This window comes from Acanthopagrus latus, chromosome 20 (genome assembly GCF_904848185.1).
Source record: "Acanthopagrus latus isolate v.2019 chromosome 20, fAcaLat1.1, whole genome shotgun sequence".
In the NCBI taxonomy this organism is placed as follows: domain Eukaryota; kingdom Metazoa; phylum Chordata; class Actinopteri; order Spariformes; family Sparidae; genus Acanthopagrus; species Acanthopagrus latus.
Genome location: NC_051058.1, coordinates 13630457 through 13655763, shown reverse-complemented (window position 1 = coordinate 13655763; position 25307 = coordinate 13630457). Strand labels below are relative to the sequence as shown.

General features: G+C 42.2%; 1 protein-coding gene and 1 long non-coding RNA gene across 17 annotated transcripts in view; one reads left to right on the top strand and one right to left on the bottom strand.

Moving 5' to 3' along the window:
• Positions 1–22630, top strand: part of LOC119009373 (dynamin binding protein) — a 51504-nt gene extending 28874 nt beyond the window's left edge. The window contains exons 1-14 of one of the 4 annotated variants that reach the window (XM_037080581.1): positions 67–1982; positions 13230–13444; positions 14247–14346; positions 14774–14921; positions 16386–16403; positions 17713–17912; positions 18007–18137; positions 18224–18328; positions 18815–18943; positions 19040–19375; positions 19474–19662; positions 19754–19952; positions 20104–20777; positions 21545–22630. In XM_037080581.1, the coding sequence (XP_036936476.1) occupies positions 254–1982; positions 13230–13444; positions 14247–14346; positions 14774–14921; positions 16386–16403; positions 17713–17912; positions 18007–18137; positions 18224–18328; positions 18815–18943; positions 19040–19375; positions 19474–19662; positions 19754–19952; positions 20104–20777; positions 21545–21730 (4359 nt within the window). In that variant the 5' untranslated portion in view covers positions 67–253 and the 3' untranslated portion in view covers positions 21731–22630. Of the gene's footprint in view, positions 1–66; positions 1983–13229; positions 13445–14246; positions 14347–14773; positions 14922–16385; positions 16404–17712; positions 17913–18006; positions 18138–18223; positions 18329–18814; positions 18944–19039; positions 19376–19473; positions 19663–19753; positions 19953–20103; positions 20778–21544 lie in introns of those variants that run through there. The other 3 variants (XM_037080579.1, XM_037080578.1, XM_037080580.1) reach the window with 3 other exon arrangements.
• LOC119009377 overlaps positions 22359–25307 on the bottom strand; it is a 39835-nt gene continuing 36886 nt past the window's right edge. For 12 of the 13 annotated variants that reach the window (XR_005071720.1, XR_005071722.1, XR_005071710.1 and 9 more), the window contains one exon: positions 23261–25291. This is a non-coding gene — a long non-coding RNA (uncharacterized LOC119009377). Of the gene's footprint in view, positions 25292–25307 lie in introns of all 13 variants that reach the window. The other variant, XR_005071711.1, reaches the window with a different exon arrangement.

The following is a 25307-nucleotide window of genomic DNA, read 5'->3' as shown; positions in this document are numbered from 1 at the left end:
CTGAGATAGCTGTGGGGAGGGTGCGATTTGGTTACACTGACGGCTGGGAGGTGCTTGGGCCAGGCAGTCCTGCTGAGGCAGTGGAGAGAAGACAGAGAAAACAAGTGGGAGAGTTACAGACAATATGCCTGACAGGTGGAGTCTCCCACAGCGCTTTGTTATGGAATGCAGGACTTTGGATAGAGGAAATCAGCCACGTTGAGCAAGAAACTGTATCAGCACCGGGGAAAGCCTGATATAAACAGCAAGAGCTATGAAGAGCCCGGTGGTTTATGGCAACCCAGCCATGTTTGGTCCAGTGGATTGGAACCATCCAGCTGGTGCTCTGGTCAGAGGGAAGAGTGTGGAGGAGCTGGGGGATGCTGGCTGGGCCAAAGAGAGGGAGAGGATGGCCCATCTGCAACATTTACAACAACTACACCAACTGCAGCTTCAGCAGCAACAGGTTGGATATCCTGGGTATGGAGTAGCTCCTCCTGGACAGCCACAGGGACCGGTCATGGTAGCAAGACCTGTTGACCCAGTTTCACCTCAAGGCTTCCCTATGCCAGTACATGGAGGTATGATGGTGCCTGTGGGTGGGCCGTTGCCACCTCCGGTGCATGTGCCTGCTCCATGGCCAGTACAATGGGAGAATCAAGCCCAAATTAGACAGGCCAATGTGTGCCACCAACCTGGTTGGGAATATGATGACCGGAACAAGGCAGCTTTCCACCAGAAGAGGCCTCAAGACCAGAACGTTTACTTCCACCCTGGTTCACAGGATGGTCACCTAGATGTGAGGATATCCGAATGGAAAGGCAAACATTGTTTTTACCAGGGCCCTGAGGATTACAGCCACCAGGACTACAACAGAGTGCCACAAGAAAAAGAAAATAATGACTACAGAACTCAAGAAGGATATGGTAAAGCGGACGAGGACAGAAGAAGAAGGGATGATGGGGTCAGAGAAAGTGACCATAACGCTGAACGATATGACCATAGGAGTCCCAGAGACTTGGAGGAGTATGACCATAGGGACAAATACAGGTACAGGGATCATTATGACAGGAAATATGATGAGCGCTATGACAGCAGAGAGCAGCAATATTACGACACTAGGAAGAACCGTAAACCTGATCCCAGAGAACATGACAGTTACAACAGTGAGTATGAAGACTACTGTGGTAATAAAGACAGATATGCTCGCAGAGACGATTATAGGGACAGCGATCCCCACTATGACCATGAGAGAGATTATTATGACTCCAAAGAGAGTCATCGTCATAGAGAAAAGCAATACTACCAGCGAAGAGAGGAGGACCGCTTCTGTGATGAGCGAAAACGTAAGGACCGCTATTACAACCGGCATGCAGATGATCGTAGAGAAGATGACTACAAAGACAGGGACGTCTATAATAGAAGGGGTGAGGAAACTTACACCAGTAAAGGAAGGGGCCAGTATGACTCTGAACTGGACCAGCCTTCTGGTTATAAGGAGAAGGAACACTACAAGAGATACAAGGATACAGGTGATGACCGGAGAGATGAGGACCACAGAAGGAGGGACCAATACAAAGAAAGAGAGCACTATGACCGGAGGCCTGTGGACCACTATGACCGTGAGAACCAAGACCACTATGAATCGAGAGATTCTTACTACAAGTCCCGAGACAGATACCGAGATTTACGCTCGATATCAATGGATTCAACTTATGAGGAATACCCTAAAAGAAACCACAAGACTCACTGTGAGGAATGGGTTGAGCAGCAGAACCAGAAGCTGGCACTCAGGGAAATGCACTCTTTTGAGGACCCCGTTATATACCGGCACAATGACGAGCAGGAAAAAGGATATGAGTCGTGTGCAGGGAGCAGTAGGTCGAAACGGGGTCACAAACCTGTTTATGTGGGCTCTCTAGATCGTAACAGCTTCTACAGGAAGACCGCTCCAAGCTCCCTGCGGAAGTCCCAGTTTGCAACCATCAGGAAAGAAAAGCAAGGTAAACACAAGGACACTGTCATGTGAGGAAAGTTACTCAGGTACATAACATGAGGTGCTTAAATTGGGTTAGTGTGATCATTTCTTGGTCTACTTTTGTGAGGGTTCACAGCAATTTGTCTGTAGTTCATCAACTGTGAGATGAAAGGCTCAGGTACTTCACTAATCAGATCTAAAACAACAACAAAAGAGGACACATTGAAGATATTCTTGTCATTCCCTACTACTGCAGATAGAAAAGGGTGGAGAGGTCGTAAGTCTTTGGTGTCACACTTCTTATCATTTGTGACCTCCAAAGGTGCTCCTCTAATCAATGCTGGGGGCTTCACACTGCTGACTAGTCAGACTCACCTCCTTAGCAAGTGTGTGTTGGAACCTGCATGTGTGTGTGTGTGTGTGTGTGTCTGTATCAGTATCAGCTATCTCACAGGAAAGTGAACTGTCAGGTATTTGTAGGCTTAGAACCTGGAGAACAGGTTTTGTGTGCTCTTGGGTTTTTGTTGTTGCTGTCATCCTCCCTGTCTGAAGTTTTCTGACATAGTTTGCATCACTGATACGTGCACACATAACTAGTCTGTTCAGTTCTTGCATGACTGAACAGTCAGTGTCTCATTTACACTTTTACAGACACACTTAAAATCTCACTCTTTAAAGGCCTAAAATTAATCTTGAAGCATCCCTGGTAATTTCACTAATGGTCGGTTCGCATACAGACCATATTTTTCTTTAAATGTTACAAAGCCCACCAATGTACCAAAACCTGCTGACTGTCAGCTTAGCATTACAGAAGTTATTTTAACCAATCTATCACTTTGTGAGTCATTTATTGAAAATAGAAAGACAAACCCTGACCAAAATGTAAGATGTAGGTCTACAGGGGGCAATAACATGAAGTAAATAGAGTAAAAAAAAGTTTCCTGATTTAATTGAGAAAATATCTGCCATGCCCAAGAATTTAAACAGAATTGGATGCTAACTTTTAATACTAGACACACATTTCAGTCGGTCAGCTCTAGGTCTGCAGCTCCAGTTTCCCAGAGCCTAATCTGATCTTTCTTTTGTCCAAACAACAGTCCAAAACCAAAAGACTCTTCAATTACTATCAGTGATAAAGAAAGAAAATGACTGAAACTGTCTGAACTAGTGAATTATTTGACTGATTGTGCAGCTGTGATCAGCACTAGAATTTCAGAGGTTAAAAAAACTCCCAATGACATTGTTGTCGCCTGTTGACACTGGAAATGGTTCAAAAGTACAATATGACGTATTGGACTTCATAGGATAGTTGTGAACTGGGGGTGTTGGGAGAAATAGTGTTCCCTTGGGATTATTGATAGACAGTCATAGTCTGTTAACAAGTAATACAACAGTAGGTGTGCATGTGTGTATGTGTGTGTGCATGCGCAAGTGTGTTTCCTGAGGAACTGAAAAAAAGAGGGAGCACTCTCTGGACTAACTCTGTCTGAGAAGAAGCAGGTGGCGCCCCACGACCCCTCCCCCAGTCACCTAGAAAGCACATGCACACGCACGACCCCACACACACTCAGCGTCCACATCGGCCCCCACCTCACATCCCTTTCGGGAGTCCGAGTATTAATCCCTAGCGTCAGCATGGTGAGTGAATGGTGGGGGTCTGTCTGGTGCCAGGCGGTGGCCAGCACTGGGCTGACTCCTTCACTGCAAGACGAGACTGATACTTAGTGTGTGTCTGTGTATGTGTGTGTGTGTGTGTGTGTGTTGAAGCTTATTTGAGAGATGACGCCATTTTTCAAAACACACACATGCACTCTTGCTTCTGCAGGTTCTTGTCATCCTTTAATCTTGTTAAACTGTTTCAGCTCTGTCAGGGGTTTTGCCCCGGGTAAAGCATTTGATTGCATTGCAACAATTAGACCATATTGTTGCAGCGCTTATTGGTTTACGCCATGACTCTGTGACATTGAGGTGATGGCCAAGGCTTTTGAGATGGGCCTTAAGCATGTAGAAGTGCCTTTGTTCTCTGTAATCCACTTCTAGATATAAGACCTCTCCCTTGTTATGAAACATCTATAGTCTACTAAACATAAGCCACTAATAAATGTGTTATCTGACATACATGTCACTATTACTTTGAAGGTCTAGTTGGTATTGAACTTGGTTATATTCTGATTTCAATTTGAATAATCAAGCTCCCTTAGTATGCACCTAGATTTCTGTCTCTGGTCGCACTTTTGAACTTTTAGATTATGTCTCCTGCTGTATGGGCAGTGTTTGAGCATATGTGTGTGAGTAATGTGTCGTCATCCAGCTATGATCTGGCAGCGTATGCTCCGTTGTCTTCTGTAATCCTTGAGGAGCAGCTGCAGTTGGTGGGCATTGGGTCGGAGGTGGGGTGGGGGAGTAAGAAGTTAAGACTGGAAATCTTTGGACAAGATCTCTAATAGTCTGACAACATCGCTCTAAAGAGGTCTTATCTCACTGTTGGCAAACAAAAAAGTCAGTTGGCAAAGCAAGACTGGTTCACTGGTTTTTGGTTTTAAACATCAGTCCTCCTTAAGGTGTTTTTGTAGCTTGATGATCTCATTAAAGCCCCGTTAAGTCATTACTTATAGTTGTGCAAGTGTCATCTAGATGTAATATTTAAGGCTGTTAAGATTTCCAGTGCAATTAGTTTTGATTAACATTTCTATGGTTAATGTTGCGTTTCACAATAATGATTGTCTTGTCATACTGGAAGAAGCTTAGAGTTGCTTCATTAAGGAGCTTTATATTCAAGTAAGCAGCGATTGTGAAATCCTGGTATTATTCCGATGTTTGGAAGAACAGCCTGTGCAGATTTTTCGTTGTTGTTATTTGGTCCCCGTTCTGTACCAGGAAAACACAGAAATCCTCATTATTATAAAAATTACAGAACTGTTTTAAAATTATTCAGCTCCTCGGTACATTGTTCCACATGTTACTGGCAGCTGCATAAGGAAGATCACTGACATTATCTGTACCTTTTAGACAGAAGTGTGGGGAAAGACAGCCAACTGACCTCTGACCTTGTGGACATTCCCTTTTCCATCAGGACTAGTGATACGGGAATGGTCGTAAGTTTTTATGGATGTCTTCATCATGTGTGAGTCATGAACAGAACCAGTTGAACTACAAATGAGAGCCGTATTTGGAATCTAGAATAATTTCCTGAAATTGTACTCTAAAAGGACAACTAGCTTCTAATCTCGACACTTGCCTCTGTAAATGTTTTGCTTTTTGTGTTACTGTAACTCACAGAGACATTTGTTTTACTTTAAAAGCTTCTGTTTGTCAGTGGCTTAAAATCATTGTCAGTTTTGTTATATCACGGTCGATACACAAGCTTAAACAAATTAACTTGTTTGAATGTTAATTTGTGGTCAAGGCTTCCGCAGTTGTTACATTTGATGTGCACTGTATTTGTCATAGTGGTTGCAGGTGTTGGTCTTTACTATTATGACATTAGCTTAATGGATTTATTTATTTACATTTTCATACAATGATGATTTGACTGTCCTTGGTATAAAGTTTCAAATAAGACAATCTTAAACATTGGCTGGATGAACAGAGCCACTTACAGAAAACTTGATTGGAACGTGATGTAAACGTGTATTTATTTGTGTAACCACAAAACCATATTTGGGCAAAACAACTCTTAACTATATTGTTAATGTGAGGTCATTGTAAGGTTAATGTTAAGTGGAGCCATCACATCATGTCCAGGGACTGATGTCAGTAAATGCAAGTCAAATATTAAATCTGTAAACTTTTGGTTTATAATCTTGTAAGAGGTTGTTTTCATGAAGAAGCTTTATTTTTGTCTTTACCGATATTATTAAATGTGGGGTTGTAATTTAAGGTATATAAAGAAAGCCTTTTATGACCCAGTGCAGTGCACAGAACAGTTGAACTCACTTATCTTACCTTGTTGTGGGAAAACCACATAAAGCCCTCAGGGCCGATCTTTGTCTTTACTTGTCTGACAATTAGCAACATGTTTAATGCTGCAAGTGCATCCTTATCACAGTCATCAGGTAGTTCTCACACACAGGTTGTACTGAAAGAACAAGGATTTTCTCACGAAGGCTGTATAGACCATTTTTGCTTAGCATTTAGATTCACGATAGTTTAAAAAAAACGTATCGCAGAAGCACCTGTTGGACCCAATAGACCTATTCTCCTCTCCTTTACTCGCTATTAACTTGAAGATAGTGCAGCGTGTTTGGTTGAATAGGTTCCTCACTTCATGGTTTTCCCAAAGCTTGCCCTGCACATATGCAAAACTGATGGTCTCTTGAGGTAATTGGACATAATAAAGGACATTGTTTATCATAGAAATGAGACGAAATGAGAAATTCCAAGAGATCACAGTCTTGGTCCAATTTGCCTTGCAGCCTTGTCGCAATTTATTCATTCAACTTGTTAATTAGACCGTAGCCTTATCCACCTTGAAACGAGATGAGTTGTATGACTTTGAGTCCAATAGCAGACACCAAACATAAGATAAAGTCTGGAGAAAATCACATTCTGGGAAGCTACATGTATCCAGATGCGACCTGCTCCTAAAATGACTTGTGTGATTTGAATAGAGGGCTGCAATTACCAGGAATTCCCAACAATAGTACATAAAGGCTTCTGTGAGATTTGGGAGCGAGCTGGAATGTGACCTCTTTGACATTTGACCCCTAAAAGAGATAAACAGGATGGTATGTCACTGAATAAACTCTCCTTTCCCCATTTTTTTAAGAGACCTTCTACCTGGTGCGACAGTTGGTGGGATGAATTAGGACAAAAGGCCGGGCATATAGCCAAACAAAAGCCCGGGTGTGCTTCCTCAGTTGGATCTTTCAAAAAGTTGCTTAAAATAAAAAAAAATGTTTGTTTTTGCAGAGAATTAACACCAAACGCTCAAGGTTAAGATGTGAAAGGGCCACAGAGTCTTGGTAATATTTACCCTGCCTGTGCTAACATGGATATCTTTAAGCCAGGTACCAGCGTCATGGATTTCTTTTTAATACATCCAGTATTAATTGCAAGTCACGGCTTGCAGGTTGTTAGGTAAATACTGTTGCTAGTGTTGGCATTTTCCAAGAATCTGCTTGCTTGTATGAACTTATTCTCAAGTAGGCTTCATGTCCCGACTGAACACAAACACACGCACACACATGCAGAGTTTCCCATGTGATCGTTTCAGCAGAGCCACTCCCGGCCCTCAGAAAACTTGGCTTGATATGAGGAGGGCCCCCGCTATTCTCGTTGCCACGGCGACTGTGCAATCTGCTGTGAACACACACAGCGCCGATTGTGTCTGACCTCAGAGCACTGTGTGCAGGGCAAACTTTTGACTTTGCACGGCTATTAGTGCAGCACACGGACTACAGAGCATGCATTCAGAGAAGTTTTACTTGAAAACTGAATTTGGTGCAGCTGTGTCACAAAGTTATGCCTCTGCAAAACAGAGTGATTTATTTGATATTAAAGAATATCCTTGAGTTTACTTTGATGGACGTGTAGATTATGTAAAAGAGTTAAAAAATATCCCTAAGTGCAGGGTAACTTGGGAGGACTGAAGGGGAGAAGATTGTGAATCAAGGCTTCATCATTTTGATAGAATTCAGCCTGTCAGAGGAGGAGCCCGGTCAGGTGTCGGCAGACCATGAAACATGAAACGGACTTATCACAGAACTGGACCACACTTCACTGGACTGGACCCATCCTACTTTTCAGACTTCCTAATAAATGTTGCAGTTCACAAATATGAGTTCATGAGATATATCAGATCAAAAAGCAAGTTTTAAAGGAGGCATGACCAGATAAAGAAAAGGCATTTATCTATAAGGTTATGTAACATGAAATATATAAAGATATATACAGTTTTGTCAGATGTTTTTTTTTTTTAAGAAAGTATAAATGAAGATCAAACTCAATGTCGTGTAATTTGACTAAATTAACGTGAAGAACAGAAATCAAGTGCATTCAGAATAGAAAGCAGAGCTGAATGGTTACTGCACGTGACATATAAACGCAACTTTGCCAATTTCTTGTCCTCCTCTCAGCCAGTGTTTTTCTTAATCCTGATCCTGCTTGCCCCTCCTGTCCCAGCACACATGGCTCAAATGAATGGGTTGTTGTCAGGCTTCAGCAGAGTATGATGACATGCTGATCATTTGAATCAGGTGTGTTGGAGCAGGGAAACATCTAAGATATGCAGGGTAGAGGGGCCAACAGGACTAGGATTGAAAAACATTGCTGTAACTGTAGCTATCAAACTGCCGGATAGAGCCTCATCATGGTGGATATTTTGACTTATGCATTCTCACTGACTCACACGGCTTACTGGGACATGTAATGGAAAGGAGTCATCATTACGTTTACTGGACACACCTGTACTTTTTCCTGCTTTGACAAGTCAAAATGTGTGCAGGGAAGAGGATTATAAAGGCAGAAACGCCCCAAATAAGAACATTTTTATAATGACAAAGACATAGACATAGATAAGGTAATAAGATATTTGCTTGCACAGCAGCTTACAGCAGGTAAATTGTCCCAATTCCAGACTAAAGACTTGTTCTAAGAGTATACAGTGTGTTCAGTTCACCCAAACTAATATCAAACTAAAAATGGTTAATTTTTAAGTGCGCTGCTGATGAACTCTCTTGTAGTCAGCTGGAAAATATTAAATAGATTGAGGGTGGTGCTGAAACATCAACGTATTAAATCTTAGTCTTGCCTGTCAAGTTTAATTAATTAAAAGTAGCATGCCAAAGTTCCTGACTCACACTTGACACATGTATTATATGTATGTTTATATTTTTGAGTGCCGCTAACAAAGATCATAAGGATTAGAATGAGATATTGAAGCAAGACACTTCATTCTCAGCAGCAGCAAACAGTTTGAGTCCAGCTCCAGGTTTTATTATCCGCCAGAGTGGTCGTCCTCCCTGGTGTGTGTGTGTATGTGTGTGTGTTTAATGATGGTGGGTTCCCATCCATTCTCATGGTAATTGGGGGTCTGGAATGGAGTTTTTGCAGCGGGACGCGCAGTCCTCTACAGGGCTCAGGAGCTGGACTTCAAGATTTACAATGGACTACCATAATGGGTGGCGTTGTTTGAACCACTGTGTGTGTGTTCGCGTGTAAAGGGGGTGTGTGTGTGTGCATGTGCTTGTTTTTGAAGTGGTTCGAAGAAAGTTGCAAGCAGCAGGTGGGTGAAGCCTCTTCTCCTTTCTCCCTCTTGCTGTCTTTTTCGCCTGTGGACGAGGCAGTCAAAATATAGTGCAATGGAGAGAATGCACGGCTGATTCACTGAACTTTGTTTGTTTTGTGTTTGTTACAGCCGGGATTTAAATTGGACCTTTTAGTTTGTTTTCTTGATTTATTGGCAAAGCATTGATAAGGAACTGTTAAAAAAAAGTAGTCGTTCAAAAGTCATTATTGTGCATTTGACCTATTTTTGCCCATCTAAAACTGAAACCAGTCCCAGATGGACATTGTAGCACTTTATCTGTTCATCTTTAAATTTGAATCTTACCCTTTGGTTGAGGTGAGACTTTCACAAAACAAACAAACAAAATTTTATACAGATTTTATACATGAGACATGCATTTTATCCATAAATCATAGTGGAGGTATGTGATCCTCAGGAATTCACTTCTCCCGCCTGACATCCACTACTTCTACTGTTCGTAAACCCTTGATTGCCTGTGCTCATGTATCAGCTGTGATCGTGGCGGTGAATGTCTGAAGATAGAAGGTGTGGTTTACTTAGAGATTTAGTCCGACTCTGAATGACACTCCCTGTTGCCCCAGAAAGTCAGTCTGCGGCATATTTATAACTGTAGTCTCAGCGCTAAACGTGATTCATAAGGTGGTAAAAAGGCAATTTAGAACTTGTTTCCGACTTGAAAATTGATTCCGGTGATGTGTTCAGGCTACTTTTTAAAGACGCGGGTTCACTGAGTTGTTTCTGAGTGGAATCTCCAAACCTTTTCTCAAATCTAGAACATTCGCTGTGAGATCTGTTCGAGGTTTTACTCTGCAAAGTCATCCAGGTGACTCAGTGAACCTGCTTTTTGGAAACGGGCCCAGCTCTGTCAGACACTATCGATTCCACCTGTTGATGCCAGGGCATTACTAAGACTGACTCAAAGCTCTTGTTGCCTTTTCTTTTTAACATAAAAGCCTCACTGGCATCCTAAATTAATGTCTTTTTTTCCTGTGACAAATGTTGTCAGAGGTATTTTTTTTCTAGGTTCTTCTTCTGTTCTTTCCTGTCACATGCTGTGGCGTTCTTTTTAATAAGGCTGCTCAGTTTTTGCTCCAAAAAGGGCAAATAAACAAAGCTAGTCCATCAGACTTGTCAGTTTTCCACCAAACATTTGATGAGAACAAAGAATTAAAATCCTTTATCAGTTCCTCTGCCTTCATTAGCATAAATAACCCATAATGACCCTCTTTAGTTCAAGAGATTACATAGGCCGTCTCTTTGTTTTATTTCCCACACCCCCTTATACGTGCAACCAGGTCATGGTTTGAATACAGCTCATTTACAACCCCCATGCTGCCGGGTTTCTGTACAGACACCTCTGGCACCCTGCAGAGCTGTCTAGATGTTTGCGTCCCATGAAGAGTGTTTGGTTATACTGTCGACACCCAAGGCTAATTTTTGCATGGGAAAGTTTAAAACATCTCTTTTCCTAAACCCATGTCTCCCCCCTGAAGTGCTCTACTGAAGTTTAATTTAGTATAAATTGGCTGGTTTTTTTTTATATATAATTATTTAGCATCTGTCTTACAGATAGAGCCGGTCTGCTATTGGTTACCATAGTACAGATACTGAATTGACAATCAACAGGTGTTTTCGGTCAGACCACAGAAATGTCTTTTATTGTGAAAAATAATTGCTAGAATGCTTTCATTTCCTACTTTAACAAATGAGAAAACTCTTTGATTTGACTGTCTTCATACCATATTGTTTTCAGCAGCAGGTTGTTGTTTGTAGACTGATCAGTCTCTCAACAGGAGTGTGATTATGTAGATGCTAAGTGATTGTTATGTGGGTGTTTCTTTTACATACCTGCAGACTGCGTGACACAGGCCAGTCCTGTTACGCGTGTTGATGTACTTATGTTACACCTCTGATTGTGTGTTTGACAGTTCATGCATTTCTTAAATTATTAAATCAAATAGCAAGATATGGAAGTTTTGATGAACGAATGCTGTGTGTCTGTGCAATCGTGCAAACGACTGTACAATGCCTGCACTCTCTTCACCCTCAACAAAACAGTGGAATTCGCAGAGAAGTGGGTCAAAATCTGCTAATGCCGTCTCACAGGTTGCTTATGGTGGAAACAGCTGCGTATTTAACCCTGTGAAGTGGAGCATATGATGTTGTTGTGGTGTGTGTGCATGTGTGTGTGCGTGGAGGATCAAACGTGGGAATAAGCCGATTGATTCCAATTAAAACTTGTGGTCTTTTGTTTTCAGTCTCTCTTGTGTATTGTGTTTTGCTGCATGACTTTTTCAGACCCATTAGCGAGCCGCTCTCTCATCAGTGGGGGGAAATGCCCGGCTGCTGTGGCAGTTGGCAGAGTAGCCGTGGCGGATGATAGAGGGGAGACACGGTGCAAAGTGAAGAGAAAAGCTCCTTGAGTCGAGCTTTAGCCAAGTCACGTGAAGAGAAAGAGGGAGAGAGAGAGAGGAATGAGGTCAGGGAGGGAGGAAGGAAGACAAAAGGCAGGTGGCCTACAGATCACACATGGTTCAACAATATATATGATATTTAGTTAAATGTTCATTTAGAAAAGCTTATGTTTCATTACTCAGTAGAAAAGTGTCTATTTATCATGAAAGCGGTCACATCTTGGAATATACTTTGCTTTTGTGTGATTCAAACAAAACTGTGATGCTGCAGAAGTCTGGCTGTGTGTGTGTGTGTGTGTGTGTGTGTGTGTGTGTGTGTGTGTGCATACTGTAGCACTAAGTATTCTCAAGTGCATGGGGTGACACGAGGGTAAGCAGAGTTAACTTTATTAGCCTCTGACAGCATCTGTTCGAGGGAGTGAGGGTGACGTCACCCTCATCCCTCAACACAGTGCAACACATGCTGATATGTCTTTAAAATACACACCACCTCCAAAGACAGCAATTTATTATAATATCTAAAATATCAGCCCCACCAACTCTTAATATGTGAATGTCATTTAGAGTGCAAATTAAAACATCAGTTCTACCTTTTACTGTATGCACAGGTGTTTACTACACAACATCTCACAGTGACACTTACAGAATGGTAATAATCAGAACCATAATGATATCTTCAGATTGCTTCTTTTGTCCAACCAAAACCCAGAGTCTCTTCAGTTTCTATCATAAATGACAAAAAGAAGCAGCAAATCCTCACATTTAAGTATAATAACTGTCTTATCTATATTGAGAATCGATTCATCATTCATGAAGCAGAGAAAAATAAAAGCAATTTGAAGACATTGTTTTAAGCCTAATGATGCACTCATTGACATGCACTCATGAGAATAATCTGCAGGTTAATCAAGTATGAAAGTAAATGTAAATCGTTGTGGTTCAAGATATTTGAAGAAAAAATCTTATTCTCTATGTCAGATTTAGTAAATGTTGTCCAACAAGTATCATCAGTGTCCAATACAGTTATCGCTCTTCCCTCAGTCCCCCTCTAACTGCCTCTTCTTCAATATATGCCCCGTCCCTGAGAGACTGTATGTCTGTAGTTGCTGTCACAGGCCATTGTGCCACACACAAAGAGCCTGAGTCCACTCCAGTTTTGGATCCATTCATAAAAAGCAGTGGTGCATAAACCAGGCTCTCCCTCCAGTCCCGGGCCCCCCTAGAGATCATCCCTCTGGGAGTGATAGCAGAGACATTGATCAAAAGCTGCCTCAGACAAGGCGAAGAGTGGAGGGCGGAGCGAGTGGGTGGGTGGGCAGGAGGATGTTTGGATTCAGTGAATGGAGACATGGGCTGGGAACGTTTTCCTCTTTGCTCTTTCCCTTTTTGGACTGTGTCATCTCCAGTCACCCCTTTGTGTCACGTTTTTGCTACAACAAGTTCTGGGCTCATGCCAATTTCATGGAAAATAATGAGCAGAAAATGAATCATTTATGAGAAGAGAAATTCATAGATTGGGCGTTAAATACAATGGATGGTGTTAATAGTTCTTAATAAAAGAGAAGTGGCAGTAAGAATGAAATCTAAACTAAATCTCCCGTTTTTGCAGAGATGACGCTCCTGTCGTCCCAACCCAAGCCCCTGGAATCTGCGCCGACCGGGGACTCGCCAGCCACAGCCGGCACAGGCTCAGAGGACCCCGAGCTGAGGATGCTGGAAAAGAGGTCAAAGGTCATCGAGGAGCTGCTGCAGACGGAGAGGGACTACAAGAAAGACCTGCAGATGTGCGTGGAGGAGATCATCAAGCCACTGCAGAAGAAGCAGGTGAGCTTTTTGCAGCTAAACTCAACCAACTGTGAGGGTGTCGCCAGAGACTGAAGCAAACAGAAGACAAAATGGATGTTAGTAGGAGTGGAGGTGGCGTGTAAACAAGAAGAAATATGGGGGCATTATGACCCTGAGAGGAAACTTGGAGCGGGGAGTTTAAAATGGGAGTGTCAGGGGAAAATCGGAAGGGTTGGCAAGTGTGGATGTCTGTGGGAAACATTATTCAGCTTTAATGGAACAATCAAGAGTTTAACAGTGAATGGGGGTAGAGACAGTACAGACAAAAGTTTAAAGCAGCTTAGAATAAATTAAAGAACCAAGTAAGTATGTTCACATGACAGGAGAATCATAATTTTTAGTCTTTTAGTACATTTTAATCATTTTTTTTGATAGGAACAAACTGTAGAGAAGCCTGGCTATTCACCTTTATACCTGAGCGTTTACCACTGCATCTACCTCTTTGCGGGGTTTACAGTACCTTCATCATATAATCTTCTGTCTGTGTTTGTTTTATCGATGATCTCCCAAATAACTTGTGTGAAGGAGATAGCAGAGAAAGATCAGAAACTTGGATAAGGAGTTAACACAGTATTATTGTTTATATCTCAGTTCTCCAGCTAGTTTCTCTCGATGCAGACTAAGAACTTTTCTAGGTTTCTGGATCAACAATACTGTGATCGGAAATACTCCAAAAAACAATCATAACCATGAGATTAGTGTTTCAGTCTCTGTGCAATTCAGTTAATAGCAAACGTGAATTTTACCCTGTTTCAACACTTTCTATCTGCATCTTCCACAGGTTAAAAACGTGGACTTTGAGGGTCTCTTTGGCAACATCAGCTCTGTGATCAACCTGTCAGAGCGCCTGCTTGAGACCCTGCAGGACACGGACTCTATTGGTAAGAGGCCAGTTTTTAAAAGATGCATATATTATTGTCCAGTCAGGCAGCTTCCATCTGCATGCTATACCCTGTATGTTTCAACCATAAACCGTCACCTGATCACTGATTATTGGCCGAGTAAGACTTTGAACACAGTTTGAAAAAAGCTACTGTCAGAGGATGTGAACTGGAGGATGAAAATGTGAAGTCATGATTGATTTTATTGTAGTGTTTAGTCGAAAGTTGCAACAAACTATCAAAGATTATTTGTTGTAGTTATTGGTTACAGCTCACATTTATGTTTTTTTTGCCAACTCAACAAACTCTTTTTGTGTATTTTGGTGTAATTTTCCATGTGAGTGAAACATATCCTCCTTCTTCCTTTCCTGTTTCCAATTTTCAACGAACACACGGCAACATGTTTCTGTACCCTCTGCTCTCTCAGGAAAGGTATTTCTGGACTTCAAAGCCGAGCTGGAGGAGGTGTACAAGATCTACTGCCAGAACCACGACGATGCCATCTCTCTGCTGGAGAGCTACGAGAAAGACGAACACATCCAGCGCCATGTGCTGGAGTGTCTGGAGAAACTGAGGTGAGTCGCTTAAAGGAGGAAAGACTGTCTGAAAATGGAGTCGTCATGGTTTCAGATTTCAGCTTTTGTGTGTTTGACATTAAAAAACATTGCACGAGTGTGACCAGAAATGTGCATGTACGTGTGTAAAAGCATGAAAAACATGGAAACAAGAGTGACCACTAATAGAAATGTCGAGTAAGTAAAGTAAAACATTAACTGTACAAGGTTGTTGTTCATTTCGTTTGTAGAGGCCAGTCAGTGGAAAATATGACTGGATTAACACACAGTGGAGTCTGTAGACATTTACGTATGTTTTGAAAATTCATGCTGTTGTGGAGTTCAAAGCTACAGCAAGGTTTCCCGTAATGGAATTAATTTATGACGGGGTTTCGTTAGCAGACTTTGAACTTTGACGCGTGGGTGAGTTATGATAGATTTGTGCAGTAAATCTTTAATCAGAAGAAATACTTATAAGTGACAGATAATTTAACTTAAAGGGCCAGTTCACCCCAAATTAAAAATACAATTTTTTCCTCTTGCCGAGTTTTGGAGATGTTGGCCGCAAACATATCTCTCATTGTGATGGAGCAAGAGGGCCAAAAAATGTATCTGGAAAAACTCAAAATAATTAAGCTATTTAACACTATTAATGTTTACATCTGCCCACAACAAGGTCATTTCTGGAAAGAGATGTTTATGTTGAGTTCTTCAGACCAAGTTGAGTGCCATGTAGTTCAGTTATATACAAGACAAAGCAGACATCTATCTCCTAAACTTGGCAACGTGAACTGTCCCTTTACCCCACTCCTGCTGTGTGAAACCACCGCCTGAGAGCGTTCCTGCAGCTCAGTCATGTTGCGCAGTCAAAGGAATGCTGCCTACCTGGTTTTACCTGTCTGGTTTCACCATCAGTGACTCAGACACTTGAGTTAACACTGCTGACATCAAGCTGTGTTTGAAGATAAACACGGGTATTGTCAGACCGGAAGCTTCAGAACAGAAAAGGGCCAAGAAGAAAGTGCACACTGCCAATCCATTGTTGGCATACGGCTGTTTATTTTATGAAATACAGTTTTTCTTGTCATTTAAGTTTTCTGTAAAGCTGACTGCCTTGTCAGGAAAACAATACTCTTTTCTAAAAGTGCATGCGTGTCTTTGGAAACCTATTCAGCTTTTATAGGTCACATGTTCCGCAACCCTCTAGAAACTGCCAAGTTTTACAGCCACACTTTGGCCTCTGTCCAGCTTTAAGAGAGAATTCTCCAAACAAAACCATAACAACCACCGGTGCGGTTGGCTTGAAATGTTTTATTGACTTTTTTTAAAGTTGAAGTGAAGCTGTGTGGATTTAATCTATGCAGAGGCAAATATCTCCTTTGAGTACTGCATATTTGTAACTTTCCTGTAAGTTATCTTGAGCTCATAGGTTTATAAATCCTGTTTTTGTCACTTTCTATCTCTTTCCAACCATCCTCTCCACAGGGCCATATATCGCAAGTGGTAAGTCTCCAGAACGTCATGATTTCCAGCATGAAATCATCTTGACCGCATGCGTTTTTGCTCTCTAACCCCCCTGGAAATTACCTCTGTGTGTGTGTGTGTGTGTGTGTGTGTGTGTGCTCCTTCGCCCTGTGTGATAGCAGAAAATCAAAAAAAAAAAAAAGTGTGCGCTCAGTGTGGAAGGCTCTAAAAACATCTGTGCTTTCGTTTCAACCTCCTCTCCTGGACTGAGATGGATTAATTCATCTTTTGTTGTCAGTGTTTGCATGTGTATTCGAATACTGTGTGATATTGTTCTGAGGAGAAATATTCAACATGTCCATGATTCGTCCCGTTCTCCTCTTCTGTGGATAAACAAGGTCATGGTCGATCGTGGGAAACACATCTATTGCCATCTTCTGGACAAAAACAGCAACTGCAACTTACACTTTCAGATTCAGTCAACGGTTATGAGATCTTTTCTCCAATATTATGAGGTTATATTTTTTGTAACCAAAAAATGGGAGCCCATTTACACCAGTTAGATAAAATAAAAGGAGGTGAAGACTAAGCTTGATTTAAAATTATTCCCATTTGTAAATCAGCATTATAAATAAAAGGGTTGAAATTATGAGATAAATCTCATAATTTTGACGCATTACATAATGTTGATATCCTTTATCTCATAATTTTTACTTTTTGTATAGAAATCTTTACTTTTTTATCCTACATATGAAATGTCATTTTTTTAAATCATAATCAATTAATCTTTTATCAAGCTAAGGTCTCATCAGTTTTTATTTTTTTATTTAACTGTCTTAAAGTGGCTTCCATAAAGAATCCACATTCAGCACCATAAACATGTAAGATTTCATGTTTCTTTTCTCTGCTGATGAGAGTCAAACACCACTTATTTAGTCAGTAACAGGAAATAATTTAATAATGAGGAAAGAGTTTTGTTTGTAGATTAAAGTGATTGGCTTCCAACATGTTTCACTTGTCCTGGTTGCAGCTGCTGAATGAATTTGTCCTCAAGATCGCATTAAAATTAAGCAAATTAATATCTGTTGATGTTTCTTTTTCCTCTGCCTTCCCTGTTCATTCATGTCTCCCAAAACTTGCATTGGTCATCATCAGAATACACCTTCAGTATATGTGACGATGGTTGCATATCATTGGATCTCGCAATCCACATGATACAGAGACATGTGTGACATGAACATGGGAAGAAACTTGCGATAGCTGTGATTGTGATGGTGGGTGTAAACGCTACGACACTCTCGTTTTCCCCTCAACCAAACTCTGTCTGCTCTCTCGGTCACTCTTTCAGGGGGAAAACAAACTACATCAACCTCGGCTCGTTCTTAATCAAGCCGGTGCAGCGGGTGATGCGTTACCCTCTGCTGCTGATGGAGCTGCTGGGGGCCACGCCGGAGAACCACCACGACCGGCTCTACCTGACTGAGGCTCTGCAGGCCGTCAAGGAGATCAACGTGAACATCAACGAATACAAGCGCAGGAAAGATCTCGGTAAAAACCCTTTTAAAGGCGGATTGAGTTTAGTCTTCTTTTATTACTTTTATCCAGAACGCAGTTTAAACTGTCGTCCCCCTGATGTCCACAGTGGTGAAGTACAGGAAAGGCGACGAGGACACGTTCATCGACAAGATCTCCAAGCTGAGCATGCACTCCATTATCAAGAAGTCTAACCGAGTCAGCAGCCACCTCAAACACCTCACAGGAATTTCACCCCAGGTATATCACTGCTAAAACTGCTGAATCTTGTGAATAAAATTGTGTTTTTTTTCTGATCTCTCTTCATTTACTTGTCTTTTTACCAGATTAAAGATGAAGCGTTTGACGAGGCCGAGAAGAAGTTCAGGCTGCAGGAGAGACTCATCAAGTCTTTTATCAGGGACATTTCCTTGTACCTGCAACATATAAGGGTAGGAACCACTTCGTAAAATCACGTGAAAAAACAAGTTTGGCGATTGCACGGCCAGCGCAAACAAGACAAAATGAAACCACGTCATTCGATAAGCACAACATTTAATGCAGAGGACATGTTACTCGCATTCACATGCTCCGCCCTGTCTTCTCCTGGTTCCTCCCATCAGCTGATTAAGGGCGTTAATTCCTTCAGTCGCTATCAGCCACTCCTATCTTTGCTGTCACCTCTGCTACTGTCAGCTGTCATTTCAGTGTGTGTTTTACTTCAGGTTGTGTTTGCACTGTAATATCACAAGTGCAGTATCGTTGTTATTCAGACCTTGACACGGGTTATTTAGCAGCCGCAGGTGACGCACAGTTCGTGGTGATATCAGCGGCTACAATCTGGGTTAGGGTTAGGGTGCAGTCAATGCTTATTCTCTGTAGTGTATCTATAAACATTTTGTTGTATGATATTTAATATAGTGTAATAATCTCTTCAGGAATCAGCGTCTGTGAAGGTTTTGGCAGCCATCAGTTTCTGTGACATCTACACTGAGCGCAGCATCCTCGATCCAGAGCGCTTCCAGAGGGCTCACCGTTGCATCAGTGACAAACAGTTCACACAGTTTGTAAGTCCTCTACCTCTCTTTAGCCTCAACTAGTCACTGTAAAAGTACATTGGGATTGACCTCTGATCACATCCCATTCCCTCATTCCCTGAGCAGAAGGAGCGCACAGAGGCTCTCGTCATCAACCCGCTCACCCAGCTCCTCCTCATGTTCGCCGGGCCGCACAAACTCATCCAGAAGCGCTTCGACAAGCTGCTGGACTACGACAACTGCAAGGAGCGTGCCGACCGCCTCAAGGACCGCCGCGTCCAGGATGAGCTGCAGGCAGCGCGCAACAACTACGAGGCGCTCAACGCCCAACTTCTGGACGAGCTCCCCAAGTTCCACACCGCAGCAGAGGACCTGTTCACCGGCTGTGTGACGGCTTTCGCGCAGGCTCAGAGGGACTTCATGAAGACCACAATGGGAGAGCTGAAGCCCCTCCTACAGGTTGTGAGTATTGAAGGAAGCGGGATAGTTACAAGAAAACAAATCACAATTGAGTTGTTCTCATTTCTTTTATCAACTCTGACTTTTTTCTTTGGCTCCAGTTTTCTAGCAAAGTTGGAACGGAGGGTAACCTGATCGCACAGTTCCAAGAAGAGTACGGACGAGTTCTCCAGCTTCTGCAGGGCTTCAGCTTCTGCCCGGAGAACCTGCCTCCAGCCACAACTACGAAAAAGCCCTTCGAGAAGAAGACTCTGGAGAAACCAACCTCTAAAAAACCACTGCCAGGAGCTGTGAGTTCAACTCACCCCATTTTTGACACAACCTATTTTAAAACAGGCTGTAAAATGATCTGACCATGAGTCTTGTCCTGGTTCCTTTCAGCCCACGTGCGCCACACAGACGGATGAGCACCGTGCTGAACTTCTGGTACACTACGGTCCTGAGAAACTTTTCCAGGCAGAGAGGAACTTTAATGCGGCTCAGGATCTGGACGTGTCTATACAAGAGGGAGACCTTGTGGGTGTCATCAAGCAGCAGGACCCCATGGGAAGCAACAACCGCTGGCTGATTGATAATGGAAGTAGGTGTTTTGTACTTCTGTGTTCAGATTCTCCCTATTTATTCCAGTTTGCATTTTGTATTTAGTTCCAATTTGGACTCGAACCAACTATCCAGCAACAAATTTTGGAGCCTGAGCAATAAAGTCTTCTCTTGTGTTTCTTAATTCACAGTCTCCAAGGGTTTCGTGTACAGCTCCTTCCTCAAACCCTACAACCCACGCAGGAGCCAGTCAGATGTGTCCATCGAGAGCCAGTCCTCCAATGAGTCAGGGTACGGCGGCTCCTCCCCCGTCTTCTCCCGCCAAAACAGCAACAGCACGCTGACCTTTAACCAGGAAACTGCCACCGTCAGCTTCTCCACATCGCAGCCCCCAAGTCATTCATCGCCACACCCATCTCTGGACTCTGCTTCATCACGTAGGAGTCACCACAGGGATGTACCCAACCCTGACTCTGCCAGTCAGAGCAACTCCATAAACTCCTCGCCCCGAAATCCCTCAAACCGCAGGGAGTTCTCAGACCAACCACACCGAAACTCTGCCGGTCACAGAGACACAGAGCCCTCTTACCGGCATTCGGGTAATCACAGAGACATGTACGATACAAGTTATGGAAGTAGAAGCAGCCAGAGGGAGATGTCAGACCTCTCGGAGACGGAGTCGTATTCTTCACTCAGAAACAACCGCTCACAGCGGTATGGACACACAGACAAAAGCTACAGTTCATACCAGTGGAGAAATGGAGATAATGGCGGCCAGAAGAGGTCTGCGTACTCCAGAGATGATTACATCGAGCCGGAGCCAGAGCCAGAACTAGTAGACGAGACTGAAGGAGACGGTCATCAGGTGAGATTTTGTTTAGCTGTTAGGAGACTTCAAGACATCATTACATGATGAAACTAACTGTTTCAGTTATTCTGATGGCAGTGAGTTTTAGTTTATAGAAACAAGAAACAATCCTGGTGAAAGCCAGCTTGGTGGGCCGAGCATCATTGTCTGTCACTGTGCTGTCCTTTATATCACCACCAGATGGCACCATGGAGAGGACCTGTCCAATAAAATGGCTTAAAAACAAAGTAGCTAAAAAATCTGAAAAATATGTTGAATTAGAATCGCATTAATCAATATCTGAGGTTGCACCTAATGATGAACTCACAAAGAAGGATCACATAACTGTGCAGGTTCTTTCAACTCCGTGGAGCATTTCAGCTTCTTTCAGCACATTGTTTTGGTTTTATGATCCTCAGCTTTAATGTTCTGGCTCACTCTCATCACTTAAATGATTGATGCATCCAGCATCGAAGTGTAAAATTTGGGAACATAATGGAGTTTTTAGCAGCCAAAGAGTTCCAAAAAACAAAAACAGAGCAAAATTCAAAGTGAAAATTGGCTTTAAATTCATTAGGTGGCCAGAAATAGGACTCAGAATGAATGCTGATGTGGTGAACAATCAAGAGGACCAAACAAAACAAATTCACAGGTGATGTTATGTTTACGGCTTCATCTGCTGCCATTAAAGGGTCAAAATCATTCATAAAACAATGCTTTTAAGCTGGAAAAAAAACAATTTAACGATGACAATGTTTTAACTTTTAAACCGTATGTGTCTTCAGATTTACTACGCCCTCTACTCCTTCGATGCCCGTTGCACCAACGAACTGAGCATTTCAGCCAACCAGCAGCTGCGGATTCTAGAGTTCCAGGACATGAATGGTAACAGCGACTGGTGGCTGGGAGAAGCAGGAGGCCGGCGAGGCTATGTGCCTTCTAACTACATCCGCAAATCAGAATACACATGAATCAGCGGATGATACCTGAGACTATATTTGGACTGGAAGAGGGCTGCAAGCAGACAGAACAAAAAGAAACGACCATCTGGACACGCTGTGACTCACTTTTGATCTGTTTTCATGGAGTTTGGTAGTGAGAAGGTCTGACTATTGCTGCTGACTCTACTCCTTAAAAGTTAGCATTATATGCCTATATTTATAGACTTTTTATATTATTTTTACATTCTGTTGTTTCCGGCAGAAAACCTGTGAATTGCACCAGATTTTTTTGCCATATTCTCTGGAGCTGAAGACAATGAATTGTACGTTTTTTTAAGATAACGGTCTTAAAAGTTAGCACATTGGGAGATTGCAATGGAAATGTGAATACTTTGGGTTCAGGCTGGTTCTTCTAAGCAAACATCAAGTGGTATAGAGACAGACCAGCCTAAATACTGTGTTAATGAATTGTATTCTGCATGTGGCTTATTACACCACTAGAATTATGCATGAACATTAGATGCATTTATGCCGTACTGTTGAACAATCAAGGATTGAGGCACTTAGGATGATTATCCACTGGTTGCTGGTTTTGAAGTGTCTGTGGAGCCATCAACAACAATGTGGAGTGTTGTATGAAATAAAAGCATGGACAAAGTTGAATGGCATATTTATATATGGTTTACAAGCACTCTTCCCCCCATCAGTAGCCTGAATACACTTTGGGTTGACACTGTGCAAACAGGTGACGGCCCTTTAACCTGTCGGAGGTTAACAAACAGGGAGAGAGATAGTGGTCTGATCTTTACTCTGATTTCTCCACATACTCCCCGTGTACATTATATATAGAGCTGTACATTGAGTATATGATATTGCTCCCACTGTAAAGTGATCACTGTTTGAATAAAAAACAGCCCAGCTGACAAATAATAACTGTCTTCTTTTTGTTTTTCCTTTGTGGTGCAAGTTCATCATCCTGTTACATTTGGGCTGGTCACAACGTCAGAGTTTGACTACATGATCCGGGCCAGTGGGATTCATAAAAACGATACAATAACGTAAGCAAGAGCGGAAGGAAATATTTCAAAAGGCATGTGTGATCTTTAAGATAATATCATGTGTCTTAGTAACAGAAAGTCAATATTTGATTTTAAAACTCACTTATCGCGCCAATATCGATATATTGCAACATCCCTACGGAAGGGTTTCTAACGAAAGAACACAAAAAGATATGTGTCATCGGTAGATATCAGAACTTCCCCACCACAAAGAGAGACTACTCAAATCTTTTTCTTTAAACTGTTGCCGTACAACGTGTTTCCAAGCGACACCATTGCAAAGACATCTGTTTCCAGTAGCCTCAGTGTAGCCACAATCCACAACATAGGACAAAACATAAGTTGTTTTTTTGTCATTTAGTCTGAAATGGAGACAAGTGCATGACTGGCACCATTTATCACCGGTCTGGCTTCATTTTCCCAGAAGACCTCAAGCCTGGTGACAGACAACATAGCAAAGTGGAAGTGGTGGTTTCTGTGTTCTGTAATCATTATGTTGTGCAATCAACATTTACTTTATGATACGATGAAGCAAAAAAAGGGGGCTATTGCCTATTCAAGGGGTTTAACTGAGACACCCTGCAATTGTGTGCAAGCTCATTGATTATGTGGTTAAAGCAACATTATGTAGGAACTGGTATTTTGTGGGATTTGGCACCCCGTGGTTTCTAAGGGCAACACCACTGTCATAAACACATAACCCAGGTTTCTGTAACAATATTGTCAGATGAGTAAACAAGCTAAAAGTAAAATGCTATTTAGGAATGTTTGTTAATGAAGGTTCTCAGTCATCTAGGTCATTCTAATGCTGTGACATAGGGAGCTGGACGTGTATTGAGAAACTTCTAATCACTCAGGAATGTGATGACAACAAAAAATTTTAAAGATTTTGTGGGAGATCTTTACACAGTCCATGAGGGCTACATGCTCGCTGCTTTTACTTTTGATGACCTCGACAGAAAATGAAGGGGCACAGGGCGAAAAAAGACAAAGTTTTGAGTCACATGTAACATCTGTCAAATCAATGCAGGGTCCTAATGATTAACATGGGTGGGTGGGTGGGTGGGGGGGCTCTGTGTTATTTAGGACATGCATCTCAGCAAAAACCTTAGACTGCTTCCATCATGGCCAGGGTCTACAGCAACATGGGCTGCTTGACAGCTTTACTAATACAGCTGTGTGCACTCGCTGCATTTGGACATGCCTTCCATGTAAGTACGAGTCATGGAAATCTTAGTTTTAATAATATTCTGGAAAAAAAAAACATGCAAAGCTTGGTAAATAATTGATATGTTTTGTGACAGGGAATCTCAGAAACCGATGACCTTGCTGGTAAAAACACGCTCACTTTGTGTCCAGTTAACTAAAACTTGATCAGTCCTTCATGACTACGATTCTTAAACACCTCTTTTTTTCACCCCCCCACCCCACAGAATATGAGTATTATTATTATGATCTTCCCACTGAGGTCCCTGCAGAAGATTATGATTTGACCCTAGACGACTGGTTGTATGAGCTCCTGGATGTCACAGGTAAACAACCAAAACACAGTACACTGGAGGCTTTATGACACATGAATGCAACATTGATGGAGACAACTTTACAATCTGCTGCACTCTGCTCCTGACTGATTTTTCTTCTCGGGTTATTTAGATGAGTGTGATCCAAACCCATGTTCCAACGGAGGCTCCTGTGACACAGCTGCCGACGGCGGTTTTTTGTGTGTGTGCCCTGAGCGTTACACGGGAAAAAGATGTCAGACAGGTAAGACAGAGGAACAGCTGACATAGGGAATGACTGTCAAAATATGTTGTTGTTCCCTAAACTACCTATTTTTCCTAGATCAGGTCAATCAGAGGTTCATTTATTCAATTCAGAGGTTGCAAATGTTTCTTCTAAGGCTTAGTAAAAGCATCATAATACCCGGAGTATGATAATATGAAAAACCGTAATAACGTTTTCTTCAGCTTTCAATTTAAAACTACTGTGGGTGTAGGACTGGGAGCTTCATCTCTTGGAGTCAGCTTCAAACAAGAAAAGGCAATTTCAAGAGTGAAAAACACAAAAAAGTAGAAACATGGATGCTGTATAGGAAAGTTACACACTAAAATACTGCACACCAAATAAAACAGAATTATTTTACAAATGAATAATTCCAGAATACGTACATAGGATACTATAATGGTTTGACTGTGTTTTCTTAGTAAAAGATGTTTGCAAGAACGTGAACTGTGGACACGGAAGCTGCGTTGTCACCACTGCTGCTCCATTCTACGAGTGCAAGTGCAAGCCACCATACAGGCCGCCCAACTGCAGGAAAGGTCTGTTGTTGTGGAATTTGAATGTTTTTTTTTCTGGTCAGTCTTAATTTGTTGTCTCCTTTGAGGTAGACATCGGTCAGTGATCTTTTCTCGCCTGCATCCGCAGCATCTCCCTGCAGGCCCAACCCCTGTCAGAACGGAGGCTCTTGCAAGAAGGGTCCCAAACGCTCCTCCTTCCAGTGTTCCTGCCGCGGTGGATACAGCGGAATCTTCTGCGAAGTCGGTAAA